A 16,416-nucleotide genomic window follows, 5' to 3' on the forward strand; every position below is an offset into this window, starting at 1 on the left:
TGATCTTTTTTATGAATTTTTGACAGTCCATAGAAACTTGAGAATTCGCCATCCGATACATACAATTTTTTATACATGTTTAAGTCAATGTATCCCTTGTTTTTCCAATTTTTTAATAAATTGCTAATTTCCGTTATAATATTTTATTAGTGGAATCTTCATTTACTAAACTGTATGTGCTCTGGTCATTGAGAATTTCATACATTTTACTTCTGTAACTTTCACGATTTATAATTACAGTTGTGTTACCTTTATCAGCTCTGGTAACTAGAATTTCAGGATTCTCCGAGATGAATCATTTTATCTCCCCTCTCGTATGATATCATTTTCGGCAGATTTAATTTCGCAATTATCTATTGATTTGAATTGCTTCATTCCTTACCGTTTTACAAATTTCATCATCAGTTTTGAAAAGATTACACTAAATATGTTTAATAAACTCAAGCATATTCTTTTCTTTGCTGATGACATTGTTAGATAAATTAAACTGCTGCCCTAATTGCAATACAAATTTGGCTTTTTCTGGAATCTCCGTCTCACTAAGATTTATCAGCCATTGTTCATTTATATTCATAATTGCAAAATTTGTTTCAAAATTATCAGGGCAAATATTAATATTGTAAGTAAATATTAATATTGTAAGTAAATTGTCGTTCATTAGCCGTAATCTCTTTGAAATTTTTTATAATATCAATGGTTTAAGGCGTTTAAGGTATCGCAATTCATCTCAAAGTCTAACAAATGCATTATATTGTATCAATCATCCATTAGTGCATGAAAAGGGTGTAATCATCAGGCAATTAGACAGAATATTGTTTTTATCCTATCCAAAATTTCAAGAAAAAAATATTTCAGACTTATAATATTTCGACTAGTTCACACTCTGTTAATGAATGGTTATCCTCTTGAATTCATTTTTTCAACAATAAAAAACAGAATTAAAATTTTAGAAAATAGAACTAATTTAGATAAAAATAGTGAGTGTAATAATAATGAAAACGATTCTAATTCTAATTTAAAGAAAAAGTTTTTTATAATACTATATTTAAATAAAGTATCAGAAAAATTTATCACATAGTTAGGGCTTTAATATTGCTTACAAACCTATAAATAAACTTAATAGATTTATTAAAACTGGAAAAGTTCGTGTATGTGATGAGGATCATTGTGGTTTATAAGATAAATTGTCTAGATGTGAGTCTTCTCTGTTGGCCAAACAAAAAGGAAATTAAAAATTCGAATCAAAGAACATAAGGTTGACATAAGAAGATTCATCTCTGAGATATCAGTAGTTTCACCGAATGAATAAGATGCACGAATTGGATTGGGATACTATTAGAATTTTAGATACAGAACAATCATTATTTAAAAGAAGAATTTCTGAAATGATATACCTAAAAGCCAAATAAGTAGTATTAATAAGCAAAATGACACTGAAGGTTTGCCTGATGTTTATCTGCCTTTTCTAAGAAAAGATCTCTCTCATACTTAAAAATAATTCTGGAACAATCTAAACTTTTGACATATATATATATATATATATATATTATATATATATATAACGGTAACATATACGATATAATCAAGCACTTTTGAAATAATCATACATCATGTCGCGATGGAATTTTCATCTGCGTGAGGAAAGTGCTTGATTCATCATTTTGTTTGTAAAATAGGTAACGATTCAATCCTCATAAAATTGACTAGAAGATAACGATAGTTTAATTTTTAAATAAAATCTGGAAATTCTTGTTCTACATAACTTGCCATATATGATAATTGGCGCTGCAACAATGTTGTGCGATGCACCTTCACAAGATGAAAAAACACATTTATACATATTATATTATACGACGGCTGAATTTAATGTGACTGTTATGTAAATGTGAGGCCTTAGAATTATTAAAATAATGTTTTGACGATAAATCCGTCATTGCACAAAAACAGGTTGTTATTTTATTTTCCTGCCAAAAATGAATCACTGAGAAAGTTAGTGGGCGTACCGCGTCATTTATGTTCCCTGAAAGGCCTTGGGCAGGCCACCTGATTATTGGAACGACTTCATTATTCATTTAATCATTAAAAAATTCGAATTTTATTAGCGATAGAAAAGATTACAAGATTAGAAACAACAAAGATTAGAAAAGATTATTCCGATAGATGATGCTCACATTAAAAATGCTCACTATCAAATATTGATCCTTGGCATGTATAATCATGAAGCACGAAATCATATCATTTACTGTACAAGCCTTGTTTATAACAATAAAGGAGAGTGCGATCATAGCAAGCGAATTATCCTTTCAAAAAGCGAGTCAAACCATTATCAAACATTGATTTGATTGGTATTCTGCATTTTACTAATATTTGTGATTTTACTGAAGATGGCCAGATTGTGATTGAAACGTCTAAAGATTTTTTATTAATGTAATGAATTAAAACAACATCATTCACAAACAACATCCAGTGCTGTGGTTTCATGCTCCTTTTTTTTATGTTTCAATTTGATACAATGATTGAGGAGCCATACAATCTTGAATTGGACATTCGAATGAATTTCAAGAGATCATTTGACAAAATATGAAAATAAGGATATTGCTATTTATACATTTGAAGACATATTCCTCGGATTGATTTTAATGTTATATGCATAAGAAAGACTGCGAATATAAAACATTAGATATTGATTAGAATTTATTAGAACAAGATCACTGAAGATAATCAAATTTAAAAGGTCGAAACGTTTGTAGTTATTATATTAATAAATTATTTTATTGAAAAAGTTCGCAAATAACATCCAACGCGACTCGAATAGCCATTTAAATTAATATTATGAAATAATTCTAAATGATACACAGAATTCTTTTTTTTTTAATTAAGGTTTCAATTATTTTAAAGTAATATTTATATTTGCTGTATTAAATTGTATATCGCCGAATTGTAGCGTATCAGATTTTTATCAAGGTTTTCCTGTTTTCAACATTAGTTTAAGATTCGCTGATACATTACATTGATGCTAAAGCATTCATTTTATGAGAAGTGTGTGATGAAGAGGGGTATTTAAAAGCGGACCGAAGACTGGTCCAGTCGATCAGTCCCGCTTATACAACGAACGAGAAAATTTCTCCGCAAGTGCAAGGCAAGGTAAATTCAAAGTTCGCAAAAGGAAGAGCCGATTCTTCCTCATCAATTTTTTTTAAAGTTTTTCTCTTACGGTGCACTTAGCAGAATGATTTAATGTATAGCTTTATTTATTTGTTCGATGTATGAAATATTTATTAATTTAACGATTTTTATAATCAATAAAATGTATTATTGTGTGAAAAGAATAAGTGTTATAAAGACATAAAAATATTAATCAAATTCCATTATTATATTTCAAATACTAATCAAAAATTTTAAGTTATTAATTTAAAGATATTGACATTAAAAAACATTTTATGTTTTTCTTTTTAAACCTTACCTGATACATGTAATATTGTAAAAGTAAAAGAAAATAATATACGTGTTATACCTTAATTAATCTTCGAAAAAATAATTGCAACTTTTAAATATAATTTTCAAATAAAATAAGTAAATTGAACTGTGTGCAAGTATTTATAATAATTCAAATCACAATGCGTTTTATATATTTCAATTAATCTTTAAAACAATTAACAATTTGATAAAAAGAGATCGTAATTTAGATATAATTTACAAATAGCATATATGTATACAAATGTAAAATACATAAATTGAAATGTATGCAAATGTTTGTAATAATTCGAATCAGTGCATCGTACACGTTGTGATTCTTCGAATGCATCAAGAGATGCCAGCTTGAATTCCAAAGTGAATGAAGTTGAAATAGGAATTCGAAAGCGACGATGAGTACTTTAAAAATAAAAGTGCTAAAATATGCTTCGATTACACAACTTGTGGGATAATAAGGGTGACGGCGCATTTGCGCAAGTAATGTGGCGATTCTTCCGTGTGCGACTTTCTCTTACGAGAGTACAAGTGTTTCACTTTTCTCTCAGAAACTCGTTTATTGTACGCATACTTGTTCGTGCATTTGTATCAATGTGTGCGCATATCCGACCGGGAATACAAAATACCGATATAAATACCGATTGCACGAACTTAATGTCTAGTAAAAGTAGGCGAAAAAAATTGAGAGAAAACATATTTCCTAGAAATTTATACTTTTTATAAAACAGATGTTTCACAATTATTAGGTTTTTCTTTGCTTCTTTTATGTTATCTTATCTTTATCTTTTATCTTATCTTTATTTTTTAAAGCTAACATTGCTAAATAGAAAACGCACATGTTAACATTACGTAAATTCTGTGTATTTTTAATATGTATGCATGTGCGCGCACACACACACACACACACACACACGCGCGCGCGCGCGCGCACACATATATGTAACATACATGTAATACAAAAATTTAAAAAGAATATTTTGCGTATTATTTTTATCTCCTTTTAATATTTATTACGTTATGAATATTACATGTTACAGATTAGATTTATGAGATGCTCGTCACAGCGACGATACTGGCAATAATCATACTGTTATTGCTTTATTTAAGCTGTCAAAAACCAAAAGGATATCCACCAGGTAAAAGTCGAGTCTTGTTAAAAATCCTTTTTTTCTTGTTATTTTATATAACTAATATTTTTTTATTATCTTCAGGTCCAAGATGGTGGCCCATTCTGGGCTGTGCATGGGAAATAGCACGTATCCGTCAAGAGACTGGATATCTCTTCAAGACTTGTTCGATGCTTTGTAAGAAATACGGTCCTGTGGTGGGCCTGAAGATCGGACAGGACCGTATTGTCATTATGAATGATTTAGAAAGTATAAGAGCAATGCTGACCAACAAGGATTGTGACGGCAGACCAAACGGACCATTTTATAAAGCCAGAACTTGGGGTGTCATACAGGGTAAACTATCTGTTCAGAAAACAAATAAAAATACATGTTGAATTTTGTGAGATAATTATATAATAACTTGTGATCAGGTATCCTCATAGCAGATGACAAACTATGGGTGGAACAACGGCGTTTCGTCATACGACATTTGCGAGACTTTGGCTTTGGTCGTACCAGCATGCTCACAATCATCGAGGATGAAGCATTAAAGCTGGTAGAACATTTCAAGAAAATGCTTAAAAACCGCTATAATTATGAAACTGCTGATACACGAAAAATGACAACGATAAATAATAACAATATTGGTCAGATATACAAATTGCAGAAAGATTCAAAAAACAAACCGAATGAATTGAATATATGTGACGAATTTCATGTACTCGAGGATAAAATCTCTAAACCTCGTACAGTGGCGGACTTGTATATGAAGGCCGAAGCATACGCGGAAGTCAGAAAAGTCTCTCAATCTGCAGGAATGATCATATCGATGGACGATGCCTTTGGTGTGACTGTATTGAATTCCCTTTGGAGGATGATGGCTGGTAGAAGGTTCATATCGATCACGCGGATTATTCCTATCCTTCCGCTAATAGATAAAATTTAAGGAATATATAAAGAATTTATTGTTAACGTTGATAATTTCTGTTTTTTATAGATATGATCCTGGCGACAAGGAACTTACGCACTTACAACGAATCCTCACAAAGCTTTTGATTGAAATCGATATGATCGGCGCTCCTTTCGGTCACTTTCCATTGCTACGTTTTATCGCGCCGGAAATGTCCGGTTATAAAGCATTTGTAGAAACACATCGGGAACTTTGGGCATTTATAAAAGTGAATGGACATGTATTATCGATGTATCATTAGATCGTTTTACGAACAAGTGTCGGGATGTTCGAAGATAATTATTGAATAAGAATATAAAAGAGAGCTATGAGCCTAAAAATATTTTTAATTTAGATAGTTAATCATACAAAAACAGACATTTCATACCCGATCGGGTCATTTTCAATGTAATAACAAGAAGTCGGTTATAAAATCTTTCTTAACAATAACTTAAATATGTAAAAAATATATAATGAATTATAAATTGAGGTCTAAAGTATTAAAAAATTATTAAATCACTGATAAAAACCTAATTAATCGCAACTATTGTATACAAAAAGTGGTCCAACCAGTAATTAAATAGAGTATTAAATCAATTATAAAATACGTGATATTCTTCAAAAATATCTAGTAAAAAATCGTATTTAATTCCAAGTGTATCAATTATTATAATAGGTTTCGTATAATAATCTTAATTATTACAAGCGGAAAATGTAATAAAAAATTGACAACAAATTGTATTAAGTCATGCAATAAAACTGAAAATAACACTTTTTGAGTTTTATCGTATGATTGCTTCAATTAATTATATACAATTTTTTATTAATTTTTTTACTACATTCTCTGCTTGTAATACAGTTTATCCGATAAGAGCGTGGTTGATCTATATAAAAGAAAAATTTATTTATTAGCATTTAAATAATAATGATTATATTCTATAGAATTAGGGTTAAAATGCAATTACATTAATAATGGGTCCAGTCACCACCGGTGTCTATAATGGATTGGCATCTCCGAGGTATACTTAAATTGCATTTGGAGATTCTTGCGTGTGTGTGTGTGTGTCATATTATCAAACGATAACTGACACTATGGCTAATAAAGCATTATGTACAAAAGTGATACCTATTAGTACAAAAAAGATTAAATACATTATCTTAAATACGAAACGCTACTGCGGTCTGAATGTTAAGATGTTGAACTATTATATATATATATATATATATATATATATATATATATATATATATATTCATTTAAATGAATTAATTTCAGAAATTATAATTGCGTGCCAATTGGTGCCAATGGTTATCGGATTTTTCACGCAAAAAAAGATTAGAAGTACGTCTTTTACCGACTACGAGTAATCGCAACTATTCTTTTATCGAACAGACTGTAATTAAGATTATTATACATTACGAGAAACCTATTATGATAATTGATACACTTGGAATTAAATACGATATTTTATTTTTGACTAGATGCTTTTAAAGAATATCACGTATTTTATAATCGATCTAATACTGGTTGCACCAATACTTCTTATATACAACAGTTGCGATTAGGTTTTTATCAGTAATTTAATAATTTTTTAATACTTTATCTCGATTTATAATTTATTATATATTTTTTACCTATTTTAAGTTATTGTTAAGAGTTTTATAACCAACTTTTTGTTACGAAACGTCTGTTTTTGTTTGTATGATTTAACTATCTAAAAGTATTCATTTTTAGGCTCATAGCCCTCTTTTATATTCTTATTTTATTTTCATTGAGCCTTTTGATATATTATTTAATTAAACAATTTATTGAAAATGAATAATTTCTATTTTAGAAAGAATTGTGTAATCATAAAAACACATTTGTATCAAACGCACCGCGAGATTTAATGGATGTTTACCTGACTGTGCTAAATTCGAAAAATTGTAGCGATACATTTTCTGGTACTTGAAAGCATACAATTTACAAATATATTATTATTGCCACTAAATAATAATTTTATATAATAAAATAATTTCAGAGTCTCAGTTATTGGCGATCTGTTTAGATCTCTTCATAGCGGGCTCCGAGACAACTTCGAAAGTGCTTAGCTTCGGATTTTTAAATCTAATATTGAATCCGCAGATTCAAAGAAAGGCGCACGAAGAAATAGATAGAGTTACTGAGCGTAATAGATTTCCCATATTGGCTGACAAACCAAAGTAAACATCATTGTAATCACTCTCGCATATCTATAACTGAAGAAGAATTAATCGCAAACAAGAATTATTCGAATATTAATTATATTCTTATTTTTTAGAATGCCATATGTTGAAGCCATTGTGATGGAGTCCTTAAGAGTATTCGTTGGCCGCACTTTGAGCGTCCCACATAGAGCGTTAAAAGATATTTCTATCGTCGGTCATAAGATACCAAAGGTAACATTGTAAAAGATTTAACATTTTATAAATTAATAAAATACAAAAATACGAATGGTTGTTATAAGTAACATAAAAATGTGCATATCGTCATTTGCAGGACACAATGCTCGTTGCAAATTTCAATGGAATACTCATGGACGAAACCTGGGATGATCCAGAAGACTTTCGGCCAGAGAGATTCCTTGATAATAATGGCAATATCATTACGTCAGAAAAATTTTTTCCTTTCGGCATGGGTATGTTTTCTCCTTCTCTATATACAGGGTGTTTCTTCTAACTTGATCATCTAAAATCTAAAATATCTCCTCTTGTTTTTAATGATACAAGAAAATACGAAATTGGTGGAAAGAAAATCGATTTTGTTTTATTTTATACAGTTACTTATTTTAAAAAATTCATTTTACATACATATTTTTTTAAAACAACTATGTGTTTTCTTTCCACCAATTGATTCATCTCATTATTCTGTTCAAAAAAGTATTGAGGTACGATTATAAAAAAATCAATAGTTTACGAGTTATTTAACATTTTATATCAATATGCCAGAATAAAAAGTATAAAATATGTATCTCGTAAACTATTGATTTTTTGATATCATTAACATTTTATGTTAATATGCTAAAATAAAGTATAAAATATATATTTCGTAAACTATTGATTTTTTGATATCACTATCTTAATACTTTTAATTATAAGAATAATTAGAGGAATTATATTATGAAAAAAAAATCATATAATTCCATTTAAAAAAGTGGAAGTGACTTTGAAATCTCAAAAAATTTGACGTTAAGAAAAATTTTCATCATAGTATGTGTCCCTTTGAATCAAATAATTTTCTCCTTTGATATTTTCTCATATCATTAAAAACAATGGAGATTTATAGTCAAGTTAGAGGAAACATCCTGTGTATGTATATATGTATGTTGATGTCTATATATATATGCACACATACATACGTACATGCATACATACATATATACATACACTACTATAAAACTCAATTAGATGGTAAACTTAATTCCTGCAGCTCGCTACTAGAGAGTATTGAAACCCTAGCGAGTTTCAACGAAGTCGTATGTCTTTTGTAGTTTAGATATCGCTAAAAGTGATTCAGATTAGATTTCTCGACGTTAAAGAGATTTTCTAATCGATTGAAAATGAACCGCAATAAGCTGTTTTTTCGACATGTGTTTCTTCACTACTTCGATCTCAAGAAAGAAGCTGAAGCGCATCGCCTATTATCCGAAGTGTATGATGATGAAACTCCATCGAAAAGAATGTATAATTTGGTTTGAACGCTTCCAAAACAATGTGAAAGGTGAGAGATGTGAGAGGCAAAGAACGTACCGGACAGCCGAAAAAATTTGAGGATGTCGAGCTGCAAGAATTACTCGATGAGAATCCAAGTCAAACGTTTTTAGAGTTGTCGATAACGTTAAATGTTATCCAATGACCATCTCAAAAGGCTTGCATGCCATGAGAAAAATTCATAAGGGAGATGGCTATCACATGAGATGTCAAAAAATAAATCCATTTTGAATCGTTTGTCTATCGCAATTTCTTTATTTGCCAGGCAAAGAAAAAAAGAGTTTTTTGTGGCGCATCGTGACTGACAATGAAAAATGGATTTATTTTGATAATCCCAAACGGAGGAAATTAGGGATGAGCTTCGGCCAATCATCCACTTCAATGCCGAAGAATATTCGCAGACCTAAAATCTTACTCTGCATTTGATGAGACCAGGAGGTGTGCTGTATTACGAGCTATTGCATCCAAATTAAATTATTACGACTGATCGCTACCAACAGTAATTATGCCGATTGAGTAACGAGTTGATGCAAAAAAGATCATCTATAGTCGACAATCGACACAAAGTCATTTTGTTACATGATAACACTCAATCACGTGTTGTGAAAAGCGTGTGTGAAGCACACTGGCTGCATTCAGCAGAATATTTATTTTGCAACTGTTAGAAGTTTTCTTCGTGCTTGGGTTATGCTTTTAGATCAAGAGGAATGATCCAATCTTAGAGAATCATAAAACGATTGCAAAACTGTTGTGTTCTGCTGAACGCAGCCACTTCTACAACTTGAATGGGAAATTCTCCCGAATCCAACGTACTCTCTAGACTTGACACCGTCGAATTATCATCTCTTCCAGTCGATGCAACGCGCACTTACGAACACACACTTCTCCAGTTATGAAGAAGTCTAAAAATGGATGGATGAATGAATCACCTCGAAAGACACTGCGTTCTACCGTCGTGGGATTATCCTGTTGCCGGAGAGATGAGAAAAAATGGTAGAAAATGAAGGAAATTATTTTGATTAAGGTATTCATTCATCTTCCCTTTGAAACAAATCAATTTTAGAGACGAAAAAACGGTAGGAATTAAGTTTATCCCAATATATAAAACCTAAGCACAATCATAAGCTTAATTCCAAATGTGAATAATTTACAACTTACAGGTAGACACCATTGCATGGGAGAAACATTAGCTAGAAACAACATTTTCATCATAATAGCCACGCTGCTACATGCATTCAACTTCTCGGTGGTACCTGGTGAGCCACGACCAACCACGCAAGACTTTGTAGATGGTGCCACGGCTGGTCCTAAACCGTACAGAGCGTTAGTTTCTTTGAGAATGTAAACTAGACATTTGATCGAAGCATTATTTTTAATGAATCTCAAACTTGCCATTTTAAATAATTATTAACAATAAGAATATTCTTTTTTTAATCTTTCGAGTTAATCTCTGTATACAGACTGTAAGATAAAATATATATATTATTAATTTTGTGATATACATATAACATTTGTCACAAAAATATATTTTTATTATTATTGTTATATATAGGAGTATACAGACAGACATATGTACATATATAAAGAAAACTACACGAAATAAATAACTGTTCATACATTAGAAGAATATAGTCTTCGTATCACTATTTGTTCATCGAACAAACATCTGAATCGATATCCTCGCGTCGCATGTTTGACAATAATATACAATGCGAATTGAAGGATCATATTCATCTGAATGTGAACCATAAGCTTTATATGCCAAGGATTCACACGTGATTGAATTAGTAGCGAACATCGAGAATAGAATCCGACTGAAACTTTTACTGAAACTGAAAACGAACACTTATTACTTGTGTCAGTTTCGACTGAAACCATATAACTCTTCATAAATATTAATTTTAATATATGTAATTATTGTTTCAATAATTAAATTATAATATTTATATAAAGAAGTACTTATGAAGAAGAAGTACTTCTTTGGCCAAAATTGACACACAATCGAAATTTTGATGTTCGATTTCGGCCGAAATTTAATTATTATTTCAATAAATTATGATATTTATGAAGAAAAAATATATAATATAAAGGTATATTTATACATATGGCCTTTATAGGATTCCTATTTTTTAATTTTGGTTTCGGCTGAAATTGACATGTAGCCGAGTGTTTCGGTTGTCAACAAAAGTTTTGATCGGATTCTAATCGAGAGCGAGTCGAGACGCGCGAACAACAGGTACAAGTCAGTTAAATTCCGAACTAAAATACAATCTTACAAAAAGCAAGAAACACTTACGCTATATAGTTCTAAACTCAACAGTGTGCCATTGTATACACTTGTAAAACGGATATTCGCAAAAGTGTGAATATCAGAAGCAAATTTATTACATTACTACCTGATTTTTGCACTTTAACAAGCGCCATGTGTACTAAAAAAAAAGCTCGACCATTAAAATGCTCGACCTAAAAGTCGGCTTTGATTATATTAAACATATTCATTAAAACATATTTTCTCTTTTGTAATGGACGGCATTGAATTAACTGATCCATTTAAATACATATGACAGCAAAATAAAAAAATATATAAATTATTAAGAAACATTTATAAAATAATCAGTCGCTTATGCTAACCATGCAAGTGGTACCGACAGATCACTTGAGAATCTTCATCCTTTAATCAGCTAGGCTGATCTTCTATTATATGAATCTAAGCAAAAAATTATATTTTTAGAGCACAGGAGAGATTTAATATTATAATTTTGAATCTATTATAAAGATTTTTTTTACCTCAGATAGAATGGCCCAGTTTTCACTTTCACTATGTATAGTTAAACGAAGTACCGAAACCTTACCCAGTCCTCGATCTACGGTCCCTTCGGCAACACCAAGTACATCAAACTTACCTGTGTCATACACAATATATTCTTTAACATTTTCTCGAATTATTAAATTATGAGATACATGTATAGAATTTTTTATTACCTATAATAACATAACCATCTTCCGTCACATCGTTGCTATTTCTATCTAATAATGGAGACATTTCGACTAATACTTCCACGGTCGTATTGTAAAATCTATCAGAAGGATGTTCAGGATTTCCGCTCCTGAATAAGTACCTACACACAAAATAATGAAATGATTTTTCAAAATAAAATGTTCAATTGTACTACTTGCAACTTACTTTTTTATAAAAATAGGATGCGAAAATTTAAACTTTAAGTGGTCTCCCGGTTGAGGTAGCAAGCCCCAAAAGAATGACTCGCCCTTGTATGCTTTTTGCAATGTATACTGTTTGTAAGGCTTGATTTGAGTCTCCACAGTTGCCTCAGGATTCTCATGAGCGTAAAATAGTGTTATCTTGCCAAATTGTTTGTCCTGTAAACATAATTTAGACATTAGTTTATATTGTCATAATTGTATCTCACTTTTTTAAGAATAAATATATCTGAAATTACTTTAAGTTTCTGCACTTTTCCTTTTAAGGAGGAATGCGTCCCTATGTGTTGAAAAAGAGAAGGTTTGTAATGTACCCATAATTCTGCTTTAGCCATTTTACAATGTTTCTGCCGTAACAAAAATTTCTTTTTAAAAAATTAATATTCTCTATTAAATGTGTAATTATTATTATTTATACTAACGTGGTCCATGTCAAGACTGCAGACTTTTGTCGATATCAAATGGTCCAATAACCAATCAACAGGCTTATCATTATAGAACATTAAAAAGAATTGAATCAACCAAGGAAGTTCCACACATTTGAACAGTTTTCCTACAATTTCCAATAGAACTTAAAATATTTCTTTAATGTCTATATTATCTGTGCAATATACAACAATGCCATACCGATAAAACCGAGCTGACAGAAATCGAGAACGAACCAATTTTCCTTTGTACCTATCTTTTGTAACGCAAAAGATTTCATGGTAGTTATAAAATTCTTCTTAGCTAAAATATCATCTTCTAATTGTACATAAAATGTGCCCTTAGTTTGGGCATAGGACATAAGGAAAGCAAAATCGAGATTCTGCTTGGATCGCCAAATGACACGTTGATGATCGTCGCCGAGAGTGTCGCGTAATTTTGATAAATTAGGATAATAGGATAATGATGGTGATATCACATCGATCACGCCAGCTTCGCATTCGTTCGGAAATCTAAAATAAAAAGTTCTGTTATAAAAGAAATCCGTATTGATATAGACACAAGAATGAATAAGATAAATATGAATTCGTGAACTTACTGAACTTCAATTTGTTTCGCCACATATGTCACGTAATCAATGTCTGTCTGTAAAAAAAAAATTATATATATATGGAATAGAAAGATTTCAAAAATTAGATAAAAAATAAAAAGTTCAAATGTATTTGCTATTTTTCATTTCAAGCAGTAATTTTTTAAATATAAGGATAATTTAACGATTTTCAACAATTACAGAATCGCATACTGATAATTAATAACTTACAAACAGACAAGATTTATAATTGATCAATAGCTTTACACCTTGATATCTCAAAAATTATTTGTTGAAATAACAAATTTTAACTTTGTTTTTGGAATATTTTTGCTAGTATTTTGATTTGCAAATTTTGGGACCCTATATATAATATAGTTTTATTAATTCATCAGTTTAATGTCCCAATCACGAATAATTTTATGCTTGTTAGTAATTAGCGATTCTACTTACTTCGGCTACTAAAACGATGATGAGTGTGTCAGCGATCTCTGCGGTATTCATACGATCCAGCAGATTTTTCAAAGTCGCCATAAGATAAGATTGAACCTCGCGTTTTACCGTCGGTACTCCCAACACCATGCTTACTCCTGATCTACCTTTGCTCTGTACAAATGCAGGACGCAGACTATTCGGATCATTAAGAAAATGTGGTAGAAAATTGTAGATCGAAGGCAGTTTGATATTGGTGACGTTCGAAGTGCCGTTGTTAATGAGCAACTGCAGATCTGGTAGAATGTGATTGCTCTCAATCAGCTGTAGCAACTGATGCGACAGCAAATTTATTTCTTCCTGACTGCTAATGTATTTGGCATGCAAATGCTCCAGCTTGGCCTGCAACTCAGCGATGCTGTTCTGTAGTACGGCTTCCTCACGCATGTCTGACGGCGTCAGCAGATTCAGAATCACGCATGGAACTAAAACTAGCACCAGCACGATTACACATCGCTTCCGCACTGGAGTTAGCGTTGTAAAATGCGGTGTCATCTTCTCCTTTTCTGCTTCTACATTCTACATGATGATATCCATTGGTAGAAAATAAAAATGAATATTATCTAGAAGCAACAGTCGAAACATAAGTTATAACTTGTTACATAAAGATTCAATATGCTTATCTCAACTTATTTCAAAGATATAGAAGATTCTTTTAATCTTGCAATTATTTTTTGATAATTATCAAAATTAATATGTATGTTTATACTGATAATTAATGGTGAGTCACCAGATAGACAAGATTTAAAAACTGATCAATAGCTGTAAACCTTGACATTTCAAAAATATTATTATATATATATTTGCATGTATTAATTTATTTTTAATTAAAACATATAGTCACACAAACATTCTGCTATTTTAATAACTTAACTATAACTCTAATGTTTTCTTCAATATAGCACTTAATCCCAAAATAATTTCGCTACATAGACAGTAATAATAACTAATAATCAAATTGAGTAGTACAGAATTATGTCCATGTAGTTGGAAAATAATTAAATATTGAAAGAAGGATCACAAACGTCGATTAGTTTTATAAAAAAATTAAAAATATGTTTACTATCTTCAAATATACACTTAAATATATAGCTACAATGTAACTGCTGTTAGTAACATAAAATAATTATTTTAAAGAGTGCTAAAAAGATACTACTACTATAATGAACTGGCCGATAAAATTACTCAGTGAACATTAACATACATAATTTTTTACATTTAGCCTTCTTCGAGGTCGCAGTCGACGAATGCTTGTCGCGACAACATTGCCTTGTCGTCGCCGTGAAACTTCGTCCTGTTTGTCTTAATTAAGGATCTTATAGCAGCACGCAACGTATAATGCTCTGATAATGCACGTTTTTGGGTTTCCTTACGGAAAAGAAGAAACGTCTATCGTGCGCACACCTGTCTCTTGTCTCCAACTCCAACATAACCCGTTCCGCCCGTTCGGACATTAGCTCGTTTTGAGCCTACCGTATATAGGAATATACTGGGTGCTCAAGACATGCTCAAAGTGCAATATTAATAAAAGATAAAAAACGTCATTTTTAGTTATAGCACTTTTTTTCTTTCGAAAGAAAGTTGGGAAGTCCAAGGAGCTAACAGGAAATTTGAAGAAATTAAAAAAAAACTGAAAATTATGAGTTTTGAAAGGAAAGCTTAAATTCGAAAGCTTAATAAACGATACTAAATTGATCTTTAATACATTTACATCTTCGAAAATTATGCACCGATTCAAAAACAATATCACGTATAATTTTTTTTTATGGGAAGCGTCCATACAACATTTACAAAAACATTCGTTATTCTCTTTATTCATTTATTCGAAAAGATGGTTCCAAGAAAATAAGACAAAATTAATTAATAACTCGGGCCATATGTTCATTGTCCTGTATAAATATTGAAACAATGTTTTTTTTTATACGAATATATATAGATATATTTGTTATACCTCTCTCTTCTTTATGTATAAACTGGTATAAACCAAACCGGCGCTTGATCAAAATGCGTGCATACAAACCTCCTACGCATGAGAGAAGTCATGTGTAAACAAAGCATAAGCAATGAGCAACAAACGAATCGATCAATCATACTAGAGAACCTCGGAATCCTCAATGGAAATATTCACGAGATTGGAAATTGTCCGCCATATTCAGAACTATAAGGGGTTCCGCACAATAAAAGGAACAGAAAACAGAGAACAAAGAATAAGAATTTCAATCTATCAGAAATAATATATTGTGTAGAATATACAGTTTCTGATAGGTTGAAATTCTTATTTTCTGTTCTCTGTTCCTTTTATTGTGCGGAGCCCTTTATACTCGTATTCATAGGAATATTCCAAGCGGACACTGGCCTAGTTTCCACCGAAGATTTAATTCGGATCAGAATTAAGTAAGAACCAACCAACTACAGTCGTGCATTCTACTGTC

The 16,416-nt window shown here is 30.9% G+C and overlaps 2 protein-coding genes across 6 annotated transcripts; one reads left to right on the forward strand and one right to left on the reverse strand.

The window, feature by feature from the left end:
• Positions 1-2,823: 2,823 nt before the first annotated feature.
• Positions 2,824-10,885, forward strand: Cyp303a1 (Probable cytochrome P450 303a1). The gene is made up of 10 exons (XM_011063718.2): positions 2,824-3,144; positions 4,509-4,607; positions 4,683-4,934; positions 5,012-5,471; positions 5,578-5,758; positions 7,365-7,473; positions 7,551-7,731; positions 7,830-7,947; positions 8,048-8,186; positions 10,419-10,885. Exons 2-10 carry the CDS (start codon positions 4,523-4,525, stop codon positions 10,601-10,603), a joined length of 1,710 nt encoding a protein of 569 aa, XP_011062020.2. The 5' UTR covers positions 2,824-3,144; positions 4,509-4,522; the 3' UTR covers positions 10,604-10,885.
• Positions 10,650-15,951, reverse strand: Mgat4a (alpha-1,3-mannosyl-glycoprotein 4-beta-N-acetylglucosaminyltransferase a). 5 transcript variants are annotated; one of them, XM_087415500.1, is made up of 11 exons: positions 15,936-15,951; positions 15,201-15,453; positions 13,946-14,547; positions 13,502-13,548; positions 13,105-13,415; positions 12,900-13,030; positions 12,717-12,842; positions 12,443-12,636; positions 12,241-12,377; positions 12,046-12,161; positions 10,769-11,965 (listed from the first exon to the last, which is right to left on the reverse strand). In XM_087415500.1, exons 3-11 carry the CDS (start codon positions 14,477-14,479, stop codon positions 11,936-11,938), a joined length of 1,626 nt encoding a protein of 541 aa, XP_087271626.1. In that variant the 5' UTR covers positions 14,480-14,547; positions 15,201-15,453; positions 15,936-15,951; the 3' UTR covers positions 10,769-11,935. The 5 variants fall into 5 exon arrangements, with proteins under 5 accessions (XP_087271624.1, XP_087271626.1, XP_087271627.1 ...); XM_087415501.1 differs by having other exon boundaries at positions 13,946-14,503; positions 15,189-15,453; XM_087415499.1 differs by having other exon boundaries at positions 15,189-15,453.
• Between the last annotated feature and the right edge of the window lie 465 nt (positions 15,952-16,416).

Source organism: Acromyrmex echinatior, chromosome 18 (genome assembly GCF_024713525.1).
Source record: "Acromyrmex echinatior isolate Ae372 chromosome 18, ASM2471352v2, whole genome shotgun sequence".
Classification (NCBI taxonomy): Eukaryota; Metazoa; Arthropoda; class Insecta; order Hymenoptera; family Formicidae; genus Acromyrmex; species Acromyrmex echinatior.

Excerpts from the sequence above, each read along its gene's own strand:
- Cyp303a1 (XM_011063718.2), top strand. The coding sequence starts at position 4,523 with ATGCTCGTCACAGCGACGATACTGGCAATAATCATACTGTTATTGCTT. Across the intron at positions 5,472-5,577 it reads AGGATGATGGCTGGTAGAAG|ATATGATCCTGGCGACAAGG; the intron begins GTTCATATCGAT and ends TGTTTTTTATAG. Across the intron at positions 7,474-7,550 it reads TTGTAGCGATACATTTTCTG|AGTCTCAGTTATTGGCGATC; the intron begins GTACTTGAAAGC and ends AAATAATTTCAG.
- Mgat4a (XM_087415498.1), bottom strand. The coding sequence starts at position 14,479 with ATGACACCGCATTTTACAACGCTAACTCCAGTGCGGAAGCGATGTGTA. Across the intron at positions 13,549-13,945 it reads TCATCGTTTTAGTAGCCGAA|ACAGACATTGATTACGTGAC; the intron begins GTAAGTAGAATC and ends TTTTTTTTACAG. Across the intron at positions 11,966-12,045 it reads ACTGGGCCATTCTATCTGAG|ATTCATATAATAGAAGATCA; the intron begins GTAAAAAAAATC and ends TTTTTTGCTTAG.